The sequence below is a fragment of the Carcharhinus amblyrhynchos genome, chromosome 9 (assembly GCF_965287045.1).
Source record: "Carcharhinus amblyrhynchos chromosome 9, sCarAmb.v2.hapA, whole genome shotgun sequence".
NCBI classification, from domain to species: Eukaryota; Metazoa; Chordata; class Chondrichthyes; order Carcharhiniformes; family Carcharhinidae; genus Carcharhinus; species Carcharhinus amblyrhynchos.
The window spans coordinates 71,854,608-71,872,155 of record NC_137332.1 but is presented as its reverse complement, the minus strand read 5'-3'; the positions used below and the strand labels follow the sequence as shown (position 1 = coordinate 71,872,155).

Here is a 17,548-nt window from a genome sequence, read left to right as displayed (position 1 = left end):
AATCTTCACACTCCAGTATAACAATATTGGCCACAAATTAAAATATACATTCATGGTGTAGCTGATGCACATCATGTCTGTCTATTGGTGCTTATTACAAAGAAAGCAACCAGATGAGATACCTTCTCTGTTTATGATACTTACAGGCTGAGGCATTTCGCTATACGCTTTCTGGGTTTTGGTGATGTGGATCTAACATCAGGAGTTGCCTCTGGCTCACAGGACACACGATAGCTGCAGGATGGCAGATAAACATATTTCACACAAGGTCCATTTAAAAAAAGTGATGTCTTTGCTTAATATTCAATATTCATTAACTTAATATTTTGAAAAACTCATTTGTACAAACAAAATAATTGCACAAATGATTAATTTGCTTCCAAAAGGCAATTATTTTCAGGCAGGAGAACACTGAACTTTGATTAATGATTAACTGCTGGTTCTCGCTACTGGAACTGCAGTCTTTTGTACTGCATGAAATGCAGATGGAAATGAATTTAACTTCATGTGTCAGACATTCTTAGAAGACAGCCACCATTACCATCGTAGCCTTTTTGTGGGACACACTGAAGGGAACAAAATCTTCCAACCTGAACATGAGGTACAGGAGAATAAAGCAATAGTAAGTGCACTAGTTAGCATTAGGCTGCAAAATCACCAGCAGTTCCTGGCCTTATCTGTATTTTCACATGAAGGTAAAGTCGACATAGTCCCAGATGACCAAAGACTACTTTCCCCTTGGATGGAGAGTATTGACTGGTGGTGATTTAACCAGAGGATTACCACACCTCGGGCAACAGGCAAGGTTGAGAAGGCAAGGACTTCATTACTGACCTCAGCTAATATCGGAATTGGACCTGATCTGTTGCTGTTGCTCTGCATCACTAACCAGCCATCTAGCCAACTGAGTTAAACTGACCCATGAGTGCACACAGCTGATGGTGGGCAGCTACTCATTGTTAATGCAAGGAGTTGGTCCATCATTCACTGAGTGACTAACACTCATGTGCTAGGAGTACAGATACCAAAGTGAGGAGCAGATCTTGTTGACTGGCAATGATGGGAACAGACAAAACATTAAAAGGGCAAAAGTTTGTGCTGCCAATGTTTCGAGTGCAATCTTCCCAAAATCAACCAATCCATTCCAAAAAGGAAAATAGTAAAAGCTTCCCCCACCCACAAAATGGCCATACTCCCAGCTCAAATGAATCATTCCAGGTAATGGCTTAGCAGGTCTGTCTGCAGCCTGAGGTGGTGTAAAAGGTGCAAGAATATTTAAGCTCATTTTTTGTTCATTTACTAAGAAGCCAACTGTTGCAATTCAATGCAACTATATAAAAGCTTTCTACAAGTCCATTTCAATTATTTCAAATCCCAGGAAGAGGATGAGATATTGATTAAACTTTGGGGTTTTTGAGATAATTAATGAAACAGCAGTACATCAAGGAATACTTTGAGGCAAATATTTTGTATAAATTTAAACAAAAAAATCACTTTCCAAAATGCTGGCCAATTGTGTGCGATAAAAGTCAGTGGTGCACAAACATGTTTGAGCAGAAACTTCAGAAAGTAGCACAGTTTACATCTGGACCAGCAGATGTGTTCAAAGTAGAAACTCAAAACATGGTTTCTGAATCAGGGTCTCATTTTTTCCTATAACTATTGGCTTATTCGTTTGGTGCATGTTACTATATACTGATATAAAGACATGAATATGATAGCAGTGTTTGTGCATCTACCCAAAATGATTTGGTTGAGTGAGTGGACAAACTGGCAAATGGAATTGAACTTGAAGTGCAAGTTGATGCAAGGGAATAGGAAATAAACGGGAGGGGTAGATGAAATGCAATACCTCGGAGTCCATCCCACGGGTCGCTGAAGGTGGCAATACAGATGGTTATGATACAGAAGGCATATGGAATATTTCTGTTATTGGACAAGATATAGATTGCAAAAACAGGGATGTAATGCTGGAACCCATATAAAACACCAGTTAGGCCACAACTCGAATTATGTACCGTCCTGGCTGCCATGTTACAGGAACAACATAATTCCTCTGGAGTAGAGGAAATTTACAAGAATGTTGTCAGAGCTTGAAAATTGAGGCTACAAGGAAAGCCCAGCTCCCCCTAACGGAGAGGTCAATTACCAGGGGGCACAGATTTAAGGTGATTGATAGATGGACTTCTCCACCTAGAGCATGGTGAGTGTTTGAATTCTCTTTGGTAGAGGCAGATACTTTCAGGTTATAAGCCTGGTACCTTTTTAAATTAGTTAGGCTACGGACCAGTTGCTAAAATGTGGGATTAGAACAGGCGGCTATTTTTTTAAAAAAATCTTTGAGCAGGCACAAACAAGATGGGCTGAATGAACTTGTGTGCTGTATGGTTCCCATCACAAAACTATTTATAACAGGGAACTGTCAAGCTCACTAATGGTGGAAGATTATACAATCATTGACGGTTTGATCAGCACATGCTTGCAATACCCTCTTACCTTTCTTTGTCAGTCAAGTATTGTTGACCGTGAAAGCATTTTAAAAACTTCTGGACTGGATTGATGCTGTAATTGTTGCAAGCAGACTGTAACAGTTTAATTTGTGCTATTACCTCAAATTCCTAAAAAGAACATGGAAAGAAACATTGGAAGTTGAGATTTAAAGCTACTATAATTGCTGCTGCTTTACCGGAGTCATTGATTTTAGAATAGTGCCAAAACTATTTTAAAACATTTTGTTTGCTAGATTTGATGCATAGTGAAACTGTGCGTGCCTTTTATATGCTCTGTTTGAGACCAGTACTTTCTAATTGTAATTTTTATTAATGATCTGGATGAGGGTATAGTTGGGTGGATTAGTAAATTTGCTGATGACACCAAAGTCGGAGGTGTGGTAGATTGTGAGGAAGGGTGTCATAGTTTGCAGGGTGACTTAGAAAGGTTGCAGAGCTGGGCCGCGAGGTGGCGGATGGAGTTTAATGTGGAGAAGTGTGAGGTAATTCATTTCGGTAGGAATAACAGATGTGTTGAGTATAGGGCTAACGGGAGGACTTTGAATAGTGTGGAGGAGCAGAGGGATCTAGGTGTATGTGTACATAGATCCCTGAAAGTTGGGAATCAAGTAGATAAGGTTGTTAAGAAGGCATATGGTGTCTTGGCGTTTATTGGTAGGGGGATTGAATTTAGGAGTCGCAGCGTCATGATGCAACTGTACACAACTCTGGTGCGGCCGCACTTGGAGTATTGTGTGCAGTTCTGGTCCCCACATTACAGGAAGGATGTAGAGGCTTTGGAGAGGGTGCAGAGGAGGTTTACCAGGATGTTGCCTGGTATGGAGGGGAGATCCTATGAGGAGAGACTGAGAGATTTGGGGTTGTTTTCACTGGAAAGAAGGCAGCTAAGAGGGGACCTTATTGAAACATATAAGATGATTAGAGGTTTAGACAGGGTGGATAGTGATAGCCTTTTTCCTAGGATGGAGAAAGCTAGCACGAGGGGGCACGGCTTTAAATTAAGGGGGGGTAGTTATAGGACTGATGTCAGGGGTAGGTTCTTTACCCAGAGGGTGGTGAGGGACTGGAATGCCCTGCCAGCTGCAGTTGTAAATGCGCCTAGTTTGGGGGCGTTTAAGAGATCTGTGGATAGGTTTATGGATGAAATGGGATTGGTTTAGATTAGTGGGTTAGTGTTTTTTTTTAAAAAGCTGGTCGGCGCAACATCGTGGGCCGAAGGGCCTGTTCTGCGCTGTAATGTTCTATGTTCTATGTACTCACCTGACGAAGGGGCAAACCCCAAAAACTTGTGGGTTTACTGTCAAATAAACTGGTTGGACTTTAACCTGGTGTTGTGAGACTTCTTACTCAAATTAACAGCACAGACATAGGCTATTTGGCCCAACTGGTTGTGCGCTGGCATTTATGCCTCTCCTGTCTTCATCAGACTGCAAACATTCTCTTATTCCTTTTCCATGCATTTCGCTTTCTCGGAAAGACAACCATGTCAAGTTCCTCCTTCATCCAATTTTTAGTGACTTTTATGTTTCAGACCTGGAGTTTTGGATTTCTGCTTCCAAACCCAATAACAGAGGCATGCTCCCCATCCCCCCCAAATACAACTGTCGAAGTTTTGCTTGGTGCAATAATTTATACTAACCTTCCGTCTCTTCTCAAAGTTGATCAAACCATTCTATATGAGACAAACAAGAACAGCAAAAATTAATTTGACTTGTCGAACAGTCAGATCACACTACAAGATTGTGAACTTGAAAGGATACTTAGGAGTGAAATCCAAGTCCTGTAAACCTGGCTCCAAATTAAAATGTAGCTGTGTACAACACAAATAAATGCATTGCACTGACAGGTCATTATTTTGCAAAATTATACAGAATCCTCTACTACAGTCAAATTTGTAAACACCAAGTTTATTATACAAGTAGGCAAGCTAGGGGAGATAGTGGCAAGCGCTGCTGTCTCATAGCACCAGGGACCTGGGTTTAATTCCCGGCTTGGGTCACTGTGGGGAGTTTGCATGTTCTCCCCCTCTCTGCATGGGTCTCCTCCAGGTGCTCTGGTTTTCTCCCAGAGTCTGAAAGACATGCTGGTTAGCTGCTTGGGTCAGGTTAAATTCTCCCTCAGTGGAACCGAACAGGTGCCAGAGTGTGGCGATTGGGGTATTTTCACAGTAACTTTATTGCCGTATTATCGTAAGCCTATTTGTGACATTAATAAACTTAAAGTTTAGAATGCAATGGAAAACAATGTCCAATTAACAGAATCTTACCTGCGCAAATAAAAGGTGTGCAATTTATATAACATTTTTAGGCTACAAAATAAATCGGGCTACACACAACTGGCTGCTTTGTGAATAAGCTGCATGCAAATCGCCAAGTGATTGATCCATAGTACAAAGCATCAAATCAAAGCCGTGCATGTACTGTCTTTAATGTGCTTCATTCATTCGTCTCACTAATTCTTTCATTGTCATTTTGATTCCCATCTCCAAGCAACTTGCACTACAACTGTAATCATAGCAAAGAAAAAATCTCAACATGTTGTAAAGGAGGCTGGCTAGAGTGAATGTTCGACCCTTAGAGGATGAGAGGGGGGACTTAGTGGTGGGAGATGAGGAAATGGCTGAGGCCTTAAATAAGTTTTTTGCCTCGGTCTTCACGGAGGAGGACGCGAATAGTTTGCCGGATATTAAAGATAGAAGGACGGTAGGAGTTAAGGCCTGAATGCGATTACTGTCACTAGAGAGATAGTGCTTGATAGACTAACGGGACTGATGGTGGACAAGTCCCCAGGACTGGATGGAATGCATCCCAAAGTTCTGAAGGAAATGGCAGAGGTGATAGTGGGTGCCTTAGTGATTATTTACCAAAATTTGCTGGATTCCGGGGAAGTGCTGGAAGATTGGAAAACGGCAAATGTTACGCCGCTATTTAAAAAAGGTAGCAGACAAAAGGCAGGGAATTATAGGCCGGTTAGTTTAACGTCTGTAATTGGAAAAATGCTTCAATCCGTCATCAAAGAAGAAATAGCAAGGCACCTGGAAAGGAGTGGTTTGATAGAGCAGACGCAGCATGGATTCGTTAAGGGAAAGTCACGTTTGACGAATTTATTGGATTTCTATGAGGAAGTGACTAGTGAGGTAGACAGAGGGTAACCAGTGGATGTGGTGTTTCAAAAGGCGTTTGATAAGGTGCCTCACAAAAAGTTGCTTCAGAAGGTTAGGGTGCATGGAGTTGGGGGTAAGATGTTAGCGTGGATAGAGGATTGGTTGTCTAATAGGAGGCAGAGAGTTGGTATCAATGGGTGCTATTCTGATTGGCGGTTGGTGACTAGTGCAGTGCCGCAGGGATCGGTGCTGGGGCCTCAGCTATTTACCATTTATATAGATGATCTGGAGGAGGGGGCTGAGTGTAGGGTGACGAAATTTGCTGATGACATGAAGATAAGTGGAAAAGCAAATTGCGCGGAGGGTGTGGAAAGGCTGCAGAGGGATCTGGATAGGCTGAGTGAGTGGGCAAGGACCTGGCAGATGGAGTACAATGTCAGCAAGTGTGAGGTTATCCACTTTGGCAGAAATAATAGTAGGAGGGATTACTATTTAAAGGGTGAAAAGCTGCAGCATGCTATGGTGCAGAGGGACCTGGGGGTCCTTGTGCATGAGTCACAAAAACCCAGTCTGCAGGTGCAGCAGGTGATCAAAGAGGCAAATGGAATGCTGGCCTTTATAGCGAGGGGGATAGAATATAAAAGCAGGGAGGTCTTGCTGCAACTGTACAGGGCACTGGTGAGGCCGCAGCTGGAGTACAGTGTGCAGTTTTGGTCGCCGCATTTGCGCAAGGATATTTTGGCCTTGGAGAGAGTGCAGAGGAGGTTCACTAGGCTGATACCGGAGATGAAGGGGTTGGACTATGAAGAGAGACTAAATACACTGGGTCTGTACTCGTTGGAGTTTAGAAGGATGAAGGGGGATCTTCCAGAGACGTATAAGATAATGAAGGGGATGGATAGGGTAGAGATAGAGAGATTCTTCCCGCTTAGAAAGGATAGCAGGACTAGAGGGCACAGCCTCAAGATAAGTGGGGGGGAGCAGTTTAGATCAGAGTTGAGGAGGAACTTCTTCACTCAAAGGGTGGTGAATCTCTGGAATTCTCTGCCCGTTGAAGTGGTGGAGGCTACCTCGCTAAATATATTTAAGACACGGGAAGATAGGTTTTTGACAGACAAGGGAATTAAGGGTTATGGGAAGAGAGCGGGAAAGTGGAACTGATCCACTTCAGATCAGCCATGATCTTATTGAATGGCGGGGCAGGCTCGAGGGGCTAGATGGCCTACTCCTGCTCCTATTTCTTATGTTCTTATGTAAAGAGACTTACATCAATATAATCTGGAAGAGCAGTGTCCAACATAATTAGATCAGTTAAGAAAGTCCCCAGGTAGGGCACAGTTCCCTGCATCACACCCTATAAAAGAGGAGCAAAATTGTTTAATCCATTTTAAATGCATGTCACATTTCCTAAACATACTATCCATACTTAAAACCGCTCCCTTTTGTATGTAACTAAATCAGTTTGCAAGCTGAACACTTGAGTCTATTTCATTACAGATCATACCATGGGATGGAAAGCTAGAGCTGGATCTCCCATGTTGAGTTGATCAATATCAATCACTTGAAGGTTGGGAATTCTCTCACATATCAGGGGTTATAAATAGATTACCCATTCTTGCTAATGGTGAATATTTAAGTGATAAGTAATTATGTACAAAACAATAATAAAAATGTAAACAGCGTTGGTCAAATACAACATTTGCCAATATTAACCCCAAATTATCACTTAATTGTAAGTGCAGGCAAAACATTATATTATCCTCCATCACTTTATTTTCTTTTTCTCCTTTGTTACCAGAAATTCATGGCTGGAACTTCTCTTCATATGGTGATCTCGAGGATAACCTTTGGTATCTTATTCTATCAAAAGGCACTACAGTCCTTAAATAATGATCAGATATGCAGCTTTCCAGAAGGAGCTAATGGTCAGCTATCAGCAGTGCCAACTAGTTGTGTTATTTTATAGCAGAAAGAACACAAGTAACAACTAGAGTAGACCCTACAGCTCCCACCATTCAATAAGTTAATAAGTGACTGTCTTCAACTCCACTTTTTGGCTTGATTCTTATCTCCCTTGATTTCCTGAGTTCAAAATCTATTGATCTTCAACCAAGTGTCCACAGCTCTTCCGTGTATAGATTTCCTGCCAAATCCTCAACCTTGCATTTCACTGAGATTCCATCTCATTCTTCCAATCCAGTGCATTGACCTGCAAAATCTTTCACAGGATTATACATCCATCCCCAGAACTAATCCATTCAGCCTAACAGACTTGAGCTGACACTAATTACCTATTTCTGTACGGAATTTAGTTCTTTCTTCCTTATCCTAAAATAGGTGACCAAATGGGAGCCCCAATTTCTACCCTTGTGAACATCAGTATACTCAGCAGTGATTGAGTCAGAATACTGCCTTTACCCTTTAGACCATGACGAAGATTCTGCCCATACTAGCTTTGGATCATCTTAAATGTGGAACAATTTAGATCTCAAATGATACATTGGTTGTCAATACATGATTATATTTATAAACATCAGCACCGTCCCAATAATTATAGCTTTTAAAATGCAACCAGTCAAACAGCAACAGTGGCGTCCTCATTGGAAATAGAAAGGAGAAATGGTTAATAGCCTCATTTAGAGCAAAGAATTACGTAAAGATGAATCACTATTTGAATTCAATCTGAGAACTGTTAAGTCTTGGAATGACTAGATGACACACCATTTGTTTCTGCATCTGTAGCCATTTCTGACCCCGCTTTTGGTTATCTTTCACACGGCTGTCAAGGTTTGCAAACTTTAAAGTTTCTTCCTGAAGATTTAGGAAAAAAATCAATTATGAACTCTGGCCAATGTGACACCAAGTGAGATCTTAACCCCAAAGCCTCGTGTTTTTATAAATTACATAGCAAATCTGAAGGCTTGTGCTAACATGTTGGGCAAATTCCAATTTCAACCTGTGATATTTTGAAGTGAAACTGCAATTTATCCCATATTGAGAACCAAATGAACACAAAAGCTGATCATTAATGCCAGTCTCAGATTAGAACACAAATGAGAACACTTTCTGGGTGATGCACTCGAGACTGGATCGCCTGTCGACGGCAGAATTAATTGCTCTTATTTTGCGGCGTGATGTAATTGAGGGCATTTGAATCGCAAATTCTGTTTGTGATTTTGTTAGAAAGGTCTGTTTCTGATTGCCCTCGAGGTGGTGGCAAGCCATTCTCTTGACAGCTGCTAGGCCATTTCAGAGGGCAGTTGAGTTAACTATATTGCTGTGGATCTGGAGTCACATGTAGGGCAGACAAGATAAGGATAACCAATTTTCTACCCTCAAGGACATTTGTGAATAAGATGGGTTTTTACAACAATCTGATAGTTTCATGCCTATTGATTTGAATTTAAATCCCTAGTTTCTGTGGTCGGATTTGAACTCATTTCTTATATTTGCAGGTGCCACAGGCAGAGAGTTGGAGAGAAAGGAAAACCACACCTTCTTTTACAGCTCTAGTTGTCATAAAGCAGGCAAGTTTAAAAGGTCCAGCCACATTGGGAAAGACATGGAGAAGGTAAGTTTGTAAGACAAGTGGGTAGAATTGGGGAGCAGCAGGATGGGGGTTGGGTTGTCAATGGTGGGGCTCAGAGTGAATATTGTACTTTATAGTTATCCAGAAGTTAGAAGTGGTTTTAATTCTGACTTCTTCTGGGAAACGATTATAAGACAGTTGGAACCAAAGTTTGCTATTTATATTGTACTTTTGGATGGCTCCCATTGCAGGGTAATTGCAGTTTGAAATTTTTACCTAGGGTTTCTGGGTGGGGCTGGGGGGTGGGGGAATTCCCCAGCAGACAGTTATGAATCTGTGGCATTCCCTGCCCAGTGAAGCAGTTGGGGCTACCTTGTTGAATGTTTGTCTTTAAGGCAAGCATAGATAGATAGATTTTTGAACAGTAAAGGAATTAAGGATTATGGGGAGGTGGAGCTGAGCCCATAAAAACATGAACCATGATTTTATTGAATGGCAGCTCAGGTTCAAGAGGCCAAATGACCTACTGCTGCTCCTTTTCAAATGTGCTTATGGATCAGGGTGCCTGACAGATTAGTCCTAACAAAAATATTACACAGTCCTCTTCGAATTCAGAAGACAAATGCTTTGACTACCTCCAAAATTGATTAGGAATTAAGCAACAACCCATGCTTGATTATTTTCTGCTCTGTACACAATGAAGCATGTGGGGTAATTTGGCACCTCGAAATTTATAATGTAACTAATCACTTTATCAGTTGGAGAAATTAAGCATATTAATCTATGAGCACAAACCATGAGCACAAACATTAGGAGAGTTCGCTGAAATTTTGATTCAAAATAAAGCTTTTCAGAACATTCCTCAAGTTAGAGAGAAGCAGGGAGAAACAAGTCAAGGATGAGGTACAAAGTTGGACTTAAGGCTAGTCAGAAGTGGGGTGTTGGAAGTATCCAATCAAATGTAAAGATTAAAAATTGCAAGGACACTGGGACTAAGTTGATGTGGGACACAAGATGCTGCAAAGAAACAAGTGGTCTTGGTGATGGAGTTCATGTAGGATATAGGTCTAGATAAAACAGAAAGCCAAAGTTTTTCCACTGTCCAGTTCAGTCTGAGCAAAGGAGGGAGCTTACGGCAGGAGCGAGAAACAATGGCTTCCTGATACCCAAGTGATGATAAATATGCCAGGATGTACTATTGTATGTACAGATGACATTGGAGTGCCTTAATATTTTTTAAAACAGCACGAGACAAACTGAACACTTCCTGCAACCCACAAGTTACGAATTTTGGGATTGTACCTTCTTCTTGACTAATATGTTGACCATTCAGCCCAATTATTCAACTGAAAATATGCAGGAAAATATACAGGGAGAAGCAAAATCAGGTTTAGGCCTCCTGCATGTCATTTACTAGGCCAATCAGCTTAATCAAGTAAAAAACAACTTTGGAAGCACTTCAAGATAAAATCTGTATCTAATTTGGGGGGTACAGTCCCCCAGAGATGGACAAATGCTTTATGAGATCACCATTTTCTTCAAAACACAAGTATCAGTGTTGATTGTTACAATATTAGCATAGATTTACTGCCGCCCATCCTATTGGACACTAATTCAAATCAAAGAAGACATGTTTGAAAGGGAGTGCCTGAGAGTGGGGAAATAAAAATGCTCCTCACGGAGCCAAGCACTAAAAACAGGCACGGTGGTGAAAAGGGCAGAAGGAGAAGAATGTAGCTGCAATTCCTAGAAGTGCAACAACATGTGCTTGAGCTGAATCATGTTCTTTTAGAAAAGGCAAAATCCATTCAGATGAACTGAATTATTGTCACACTGCCAAAATCTAGCAAGCCAATAAATAGTCACATCAACTTTGTACAACCACAGCATGGCATTGCAAAATCATGTCAAACACATATTAAAACAGGCAATCCTGTCAAACCCCTCAATTTGACCGAATGCATTTTGGTCCTTCTCAGATACCGAGAGTTAGGTGTTGCAAGCCCTATCCAAAACATGGTGAGTGTGCATTCCTAGTTGGGCTTGTTTTTTTCTGGTGGAGGACTCTGCTATACTTGGCTGTCCACTAGAACTTTCAAAAATATCCTGGCAAAATCATTAACAATCATCCAATATTCTTGATAAGCACATCAGAGAAAAGGAGTTGTTATTCAACTGGTCTTAGCTCTCAATGGGAGGCAGGCAAGGAAGAGATAACAAGAGTTTAGGTCAAATATGTCCCTCAAAAAAACTGGACTAACAAATCCAGAGCCACTGGCTGTCAAGAGGCTTAGGAGAAAGAAAGAAAAGGAAGCTCTTGACAGATACCAAAGGCTCAGTGCTATGAAGAATCTAGGAGGAGTAAAAAAAAAGTGTACAGGTGACCTTAAAAAGAAATTAGGAAAGTAAAGAGAGGGCATCAAGATATTGGTAAGTAAATCAAAGAAACCCAAAGACTTTTTCAGAATACATTAAGAACTAGTGCAGATAAAAGAGCAGGACTCACTCGAAACCACAAGGGTGTGGAATAGTGGGGGTGGATATTCCTATGGTTCTAATAATAGTGGCAGGGTTTGGGAACTCACTGGTATTGACAAGCGATCCTCTAACTACTTGCATGTACACCTATCAAAATTACAGATCAAGAGCTGGAAAGTGGGATTAGACTGATGGCTACAAATCAGCCAGTATGGACACAATGGGACGAGTGGCCCCTTCATCACTGTAAATTTCTATGTGTTAATATTTCAGTAATTCAGTATTCCTGGAGTACGTGGCTCTCTTAAAACAAAATAAAAGCACAATGTTTCCAGATGCTGTGATTGGTGTCTGTTTTGATACAAACTATATGAAATTAGGTCACTATAATTTGAAATATAACAAATAAAGCAATCGGATTACAAATTTGCCCCAGTTCTCATGCAACAACTAATCCTTATTATAGAGGACAAACAAGAAAAACAGGTAAAAATTTAACAAATAAATACTTAAGGGAACCAATCGAATCTGTAACTCTTCCACTTTGGGTTTTAATTACATGCCCTCAGTGCACAAAGCAAAAATCCATTGGCACAAGTCTCACTTTATCCTTCAAGTTCAAATTTCTAAGATATACTTAGGTTGTATTCTTGGCAGCATACCCACATTAAATGTTTATTAAAAAAGTTAGCATCCGACAGGCTTTGAATGCTTAAGCCAAGCCAGACCACCTAGTACACTTATTGCTTCATTGGTTGACAACATTCACATGCAGTCAGCCACTAGTTTAACTCATTATAGATACTATTTATTACTTACTTTAAAACATTGAACAGCTCACTAAAATAGATCCATTGAGCCACATGCAACATCTTACCTTCATTAGCAGGTCTCTACTTGTCACAGAATTATTTTCATTGAAGGATATATCTGAAAGCTCATGAAACATTGATGTACTGTGCCTAGTCAAGAGAATGAGACAAATTACTCATGAGGGAATAGAAGGAGATTAACTAATGGCTGCCAAGGACTCCAACATCTACAAACAGGTAACAAATACAATGGAGGATGATGAGCATTTTGGGAGTTTTACAGAATTTAATGTTAATGAATCGGATTAGCTATCCTTTGGCAAATATTATTGGCAGCAAGAGAAACTGCCAAGAAACTCAAAAATGCAAACAGGATTAAATTGTCTGCAGCACAGAGATAAAAATTACATGTGTATGCTCTCAAGGGTTTATTGCACTTCCTCAGGAGATAAAAGACTGACTTTTCTGTACTTCCAGCATCCTAAATGAAATCAATAAAGAGAAAAATGCTGGAAAATCTCAGCAGGTCTGGCAGCATCTGTAAGGGGAGAAAAGAGCTGACGTTTTGAGTCCAGATGACCCTTTGAATGTTCAGCTCTTTTCAGATTCCAGCATCCACAGGAATTTGCTTTTATCCACCGTCTTATATGGCTGGCACAGCATCATTCTAGGCGAATTGTGGCAGGTTTTATCTAAGAGCAGATCAGTTTGGGAGCACAATAATTTAAAGTTCAAGCTGAACAGCTTTATTAAGAATCGGAATTCCTACAGTGCAGAAGGAGGCCATTCAGCCCATCCAACCTGCACCAATAACAATCTAATCTAGGTCCTAACTCCATGGATTTATCCTGCTAGTCGCACCGGACACCAAGGAGAAAAACCACGCAGCCACAGAATGTGCAAACGCCACAGTCACTCAAGGCCTAAATTGAACCCAGGTCCCTGGCACTAGCCAAAGGAAGATCAATTCTGACAATTAGCTAATTATTAGGAGTGCACAGCAAGTACCTCTGGTAGTCTTACTGACACACGTAGAACTTGCTATCCAGTACTGTATGTTTATCAGAAATATTTCACAGCTACTGTGGAAAAGGAACTTACTTTGATATGAATGCCCAAGTCTTCTTCAACTTGAATATTTGAGTTGACTGCATTGCAGACACAATCGCATACAGAGATGAAAAATTCTTCAAGATCCTACATTCCTGTTGGAAAACAAAGGAGTTCTGTGTAAGTAACAGCAGCTCCCATTTGCTGACAAGAACAGAAGATCGGCTGTGAAAATAACAGCAGCAAAAACAAATTACAGAAAAACATTGTCACATTTCACGCTCGTTACTCCCTTATTTTTCCTCTACCACACTCTCTTCAGCTGTGGTCAGATGGTGTGTTTCAGAGGAAGAGGGGGAAGGGGGGAAGAGGAGAGGGGAAGGGGGAGTGGGGAAGCGGGGAGGGGAGAGGGGAAGAGGGTATGAGAGGGGGAGGGGAAGAGGGGAGGGAAGAGAAGAAGAGAGGGGAAGCCTCTGCCCATTTTCTTAGGCTGATGAATTGGTGACAAATATTGTAATTTCTAACAAAGAGTAAAAAGGGTAGTACAGGCAGCACAAGATAATCTTTTTAAAAAAACGTATAAATCAGAAAATTGAGTACATTTTTATTGACTAATTTTGACTAAAATAAAACTGTTGATATCCAAGTTAGCTGATCTCAACTAGGATAGCAGCAGCAGTGCCCACCATACACTTGACTCTACAAAAGGAAGCGGGAGAAATTAAATCAGTCATAATTCCTGCTCCCGAGGGCAGGAAACAGGATCTGGGACTGTTGCCAGGTTCCAAAACCACCTGGTTGAGAGGCTGGGTGAGGGTTTGTGAAAATGTGTGATTTTTATGGAAGTACCCACTTGAAAAAGGCATGGAGACAGGGATCCCAGGCAGGCTTTCAAACCTAGAGGGGCATCAGCCTTCCAGCTCGAGGGGAACAGCCAGCTGTTGCCAAGGATAAGTAATAGAAGGTGTTTCAAAATGGAAAAAAAAACAAAAAATCTGATTTCATTATAGATAAAGCAGCAAAGGCCACCAACAGGATGGGACTGCCTCTACAGGGTGGCCTTTGGTTGTGCTGGTACCCAGTTAGGCAGGGAGGACCTGTCTGCCTACCTGGAGTATACATGCGAGACTGCCACTGGGTGTCTGCCAGGCTGCAGCCAATTGAACTGTACCTGTCATGTTGTGAAACTGGAGACCGAGTGGAAAATCTCATTTAACCTCCTGTCAATGATCTTAAAGAGCGCAACCAAGGTGGGCACCCTTGCTGAGCCTCAAACCCACCTTCCCCAAAATGAGCAGGAAAACAGAATACCAAACTGGCACTGATAATTTTAGACCCAGTCTGCCTCTATTGCTGACCTAAAAGAGGACCTGCTCCCAATCTCTTTTAATCCCCCCATCCCCTGCCTCTGCGTGTGATGAACAGCCAATTTGGAAGATGCTGGAGGGAAGTCACTTGGGCATGGGGTCATTCACCAGCAAGAATTGATGGAAAGGAAGAATAAAATATAAACATTAATTACAGCCAGAAGGGGAAGGGATGCAAAGTACAAACTGTAATACTCAACTTCATTGCGGAAATGCAATTAATAACCTGAAATCAGTTTGCATTGTTTCTTCACGTGACTTGTTAATATTCAAATACAAGCATTAGCAGAGGCATGACCTGTTAGGTACATAACACCAACCTCTTCCTCTTTAGACATCCTGCAGCTTTATTAACTATTTGATTTCGTTGAGGAAAAATAAAGCCTAGGTTGAAAACTGTGCAGAGGTCTTGACCCAGAGCTCAACCAACAGTGGCTTTAGATCTTTAAAAACGCAGGGCAGTCACATGGCCGCCATACATTTCATATAATTAAATGATGCCAGATTGTGATATGACTACAGGATCTCTAATGCACAGGAGCTGGCAAACAACTTCTGTAATAGGTACTGCAAATTAAGAAGGGGCTGCTTACTCAGCTTACTCTGTTATTTGCAGCCAAAGGATACAATGTTCAGCACATACTGGGTTTTGTTTACAAAAGCAAATTATACTGATTTCACCTTCCAAACTCACTGTGGGAATTATGATTGCCATAATTCAACATTCTACAGAAGCAATCAACTTTTCTTTGTCAAAAACCTACCTCACTGCTCCTCCCTCACCCACTATCCATGAGGTTTTCTGTACTTGTTAACACCCAACCCAAATTGCTTGCATGCGGCCTTCCACATCCCTGTGGGATTTTGCCTTTTGCATAGAGATCGATAGACAATGTCATACCTGAGCAATGTGAATCCACTTGTCAATTATTTTAGCCCTCTGCTGTGGTTTCGACTGGAGGTCCTTTAATATGGTACCAATGACACACTTAGTGACGAGATTGAATTGAGTGATGGTAGCCTGGACTGTAGGTGCTAGATGTTTGATTTCCTTTTTGTCCCGTTGGGACCAGATGTATCCCAGGCAATGATGGGGGACCACCTTTTTGAACAGGTACTGATCAAAAATAAAAATGAATACTAAAGATGTTTTTACTACCATAGACCTTTTGAACACTAAAGTGCAAACAAAACTTGCCCAGGTAATGGTCAACCAGCTTCACTGCTTTGTACATTTAAAACTAAAATACAAAGGTTAGACAATGACAGTGTATAATTCTCACAGATATAGGCATTAGTGGAGTGAAACATGCAGGATCTGTTCAGCTGCCTGCTAACATTGGATGGTGTATATATGAGTGGCTAATCCAATACCACATAATTTGCACCACCACCTGAGACAAATTTCTACCCCATAAGCGAGTGACGGATTATTTTTGACCAGATTATCTACTTTACAAGAGCCTCTCACACACCAATTAAAATATTTGGTAACACTTAATGAGATCTTCAAATTAAAAGGTGAGAGTGAACCACAACAGCTACAACTATATTACTCAATCATATGGAGATGGGATTCAAGACATAGCCAGAAACAAGGGGCAATATTAGGAAGGTTTACTAAAACCTTAGTCAAAGATGTATGTTTTAAGAAAGGCCATAGCAGGAAGAGGCAGAAGAGATTTGGGGAGGAAATGCAAGCATGGAATATAGGCAGAAAATATTAGAGTTGAAGAAGTAGTGAATTTGTGCTGATAGGATACAGTGTCAAGAGTTTTGGAGGAGCTCGTGAAGAGTTTTGGATATGGAAATGAAAGGCATGAACAATGGCTTCAGTGGAAGATTGGTTGTACTATGACCAAAAGCAGGCAGTATTAGAATTGAACTGAATTCTTTGTGCAATGGGGTTAAAAGTGACACTTCTGCATGCTGTAGACAGTTTGTTTTTAATCAGAGATAGTGACTGGGAAAGCATGCAGTTTCTAGTGCCAGCTGAAGATGGACTATGCCTCCATTCTCCTCCATGATCAATGCTGGGAAATTTATGGCTTGTTCATGCACAACTGAATGAACTGCCAGTCTAACAATGCAAGTGACAAGGCGAAAGGTCAAGAAAAATGGCAGAGAGGTAGAGTTAGGCATCAAAGTGCCTGTCGAAGCTAACTCCCATGTCTGCAGATCATATTGCCAGAGGCAGCATGTAGTTGAAGTAGGTGAGTGGGTTCAGGGTGCTAAAGCAGCATGTACTTCATTCCCTGGATCCAGTGATGTTTGGAGAGGAGAATAGCTGATCTGGACTAAAGGAAGCCAATTTATAGAATGTTTTACTGTTAAACAGCTGCCCTCTCCCAATATTCTAAAAAAGTAAGATGTCCTGCATAGACTAGGCATTTCAATTAAACAGATTTCTAAAACATTTTATTTTGAGACAACCATAGGTTGCAATTTTAACGTAACTTGTCAAGATGGGATTGGGCAAAAGACTCATTTTACAGCCTATTTGCACCCTCCATTAGCATATGTTAAATTGGTCTCATCATAAATGAGAACATTGAATACAGCAGTTGGGACGTGTACATGACATTGGTAAGGCCATACTTGGAATACTATGTACCATTCTGGTCACCCTATTATTATAGAAAGGATATTATTAAACTAGGAAAAAAGTGTAGAAAAGATTGACTGGGGTGGTACTGGGA

At 41.0% G+C, this 17,548-nt stretch overlaps 1 protein-coding gene across 1 annotated transcript in view; it reads right to left on the bottom strand.

Annotated features, from left to right (window-relative positions):
- LOC145348583 (ral guanine nucleotide dissociation stimulator-like 1) overlaps nt 1-17,548 on the bottom strand; it is a 141,986-nt gene that overhangs the window by 41,882 nt on the left and 82,556 nt on the right. Inside the window, exons 20-27 of the mRNA XM_080196771.1 lie at nt 15,751-15,966; nt 13,534-13,637; nt 12,498-12,582; nt 8,335-8,424; nt 6,881-6,967; nt 4,150-4,182; nt 2,497-2,618; nt 145-234 (exon numbers count right to left, since the gene is read on the bottom strand). Of these exons, the coding sequence (XP_080052897.1) occupies nt 145-234; nt 2,497-2,618; nt 4,150-4,182; nt 6,881-6,967; nt 8,335-8,424; nt 12,498-12,582; nt 13,534-13,637; nt 15,751-15,966 (827 nt within the window). The remainder of the gene's footprint in view (nt 1-144; nt 235-2,496; nt 2,619-4,149; nt 4,183-6,880; nt 6,968-8,334; nt 8,425-12,497; nt 12,583-13,533; nt 13,638-15,750; nt 15,967-17,548) is intronic.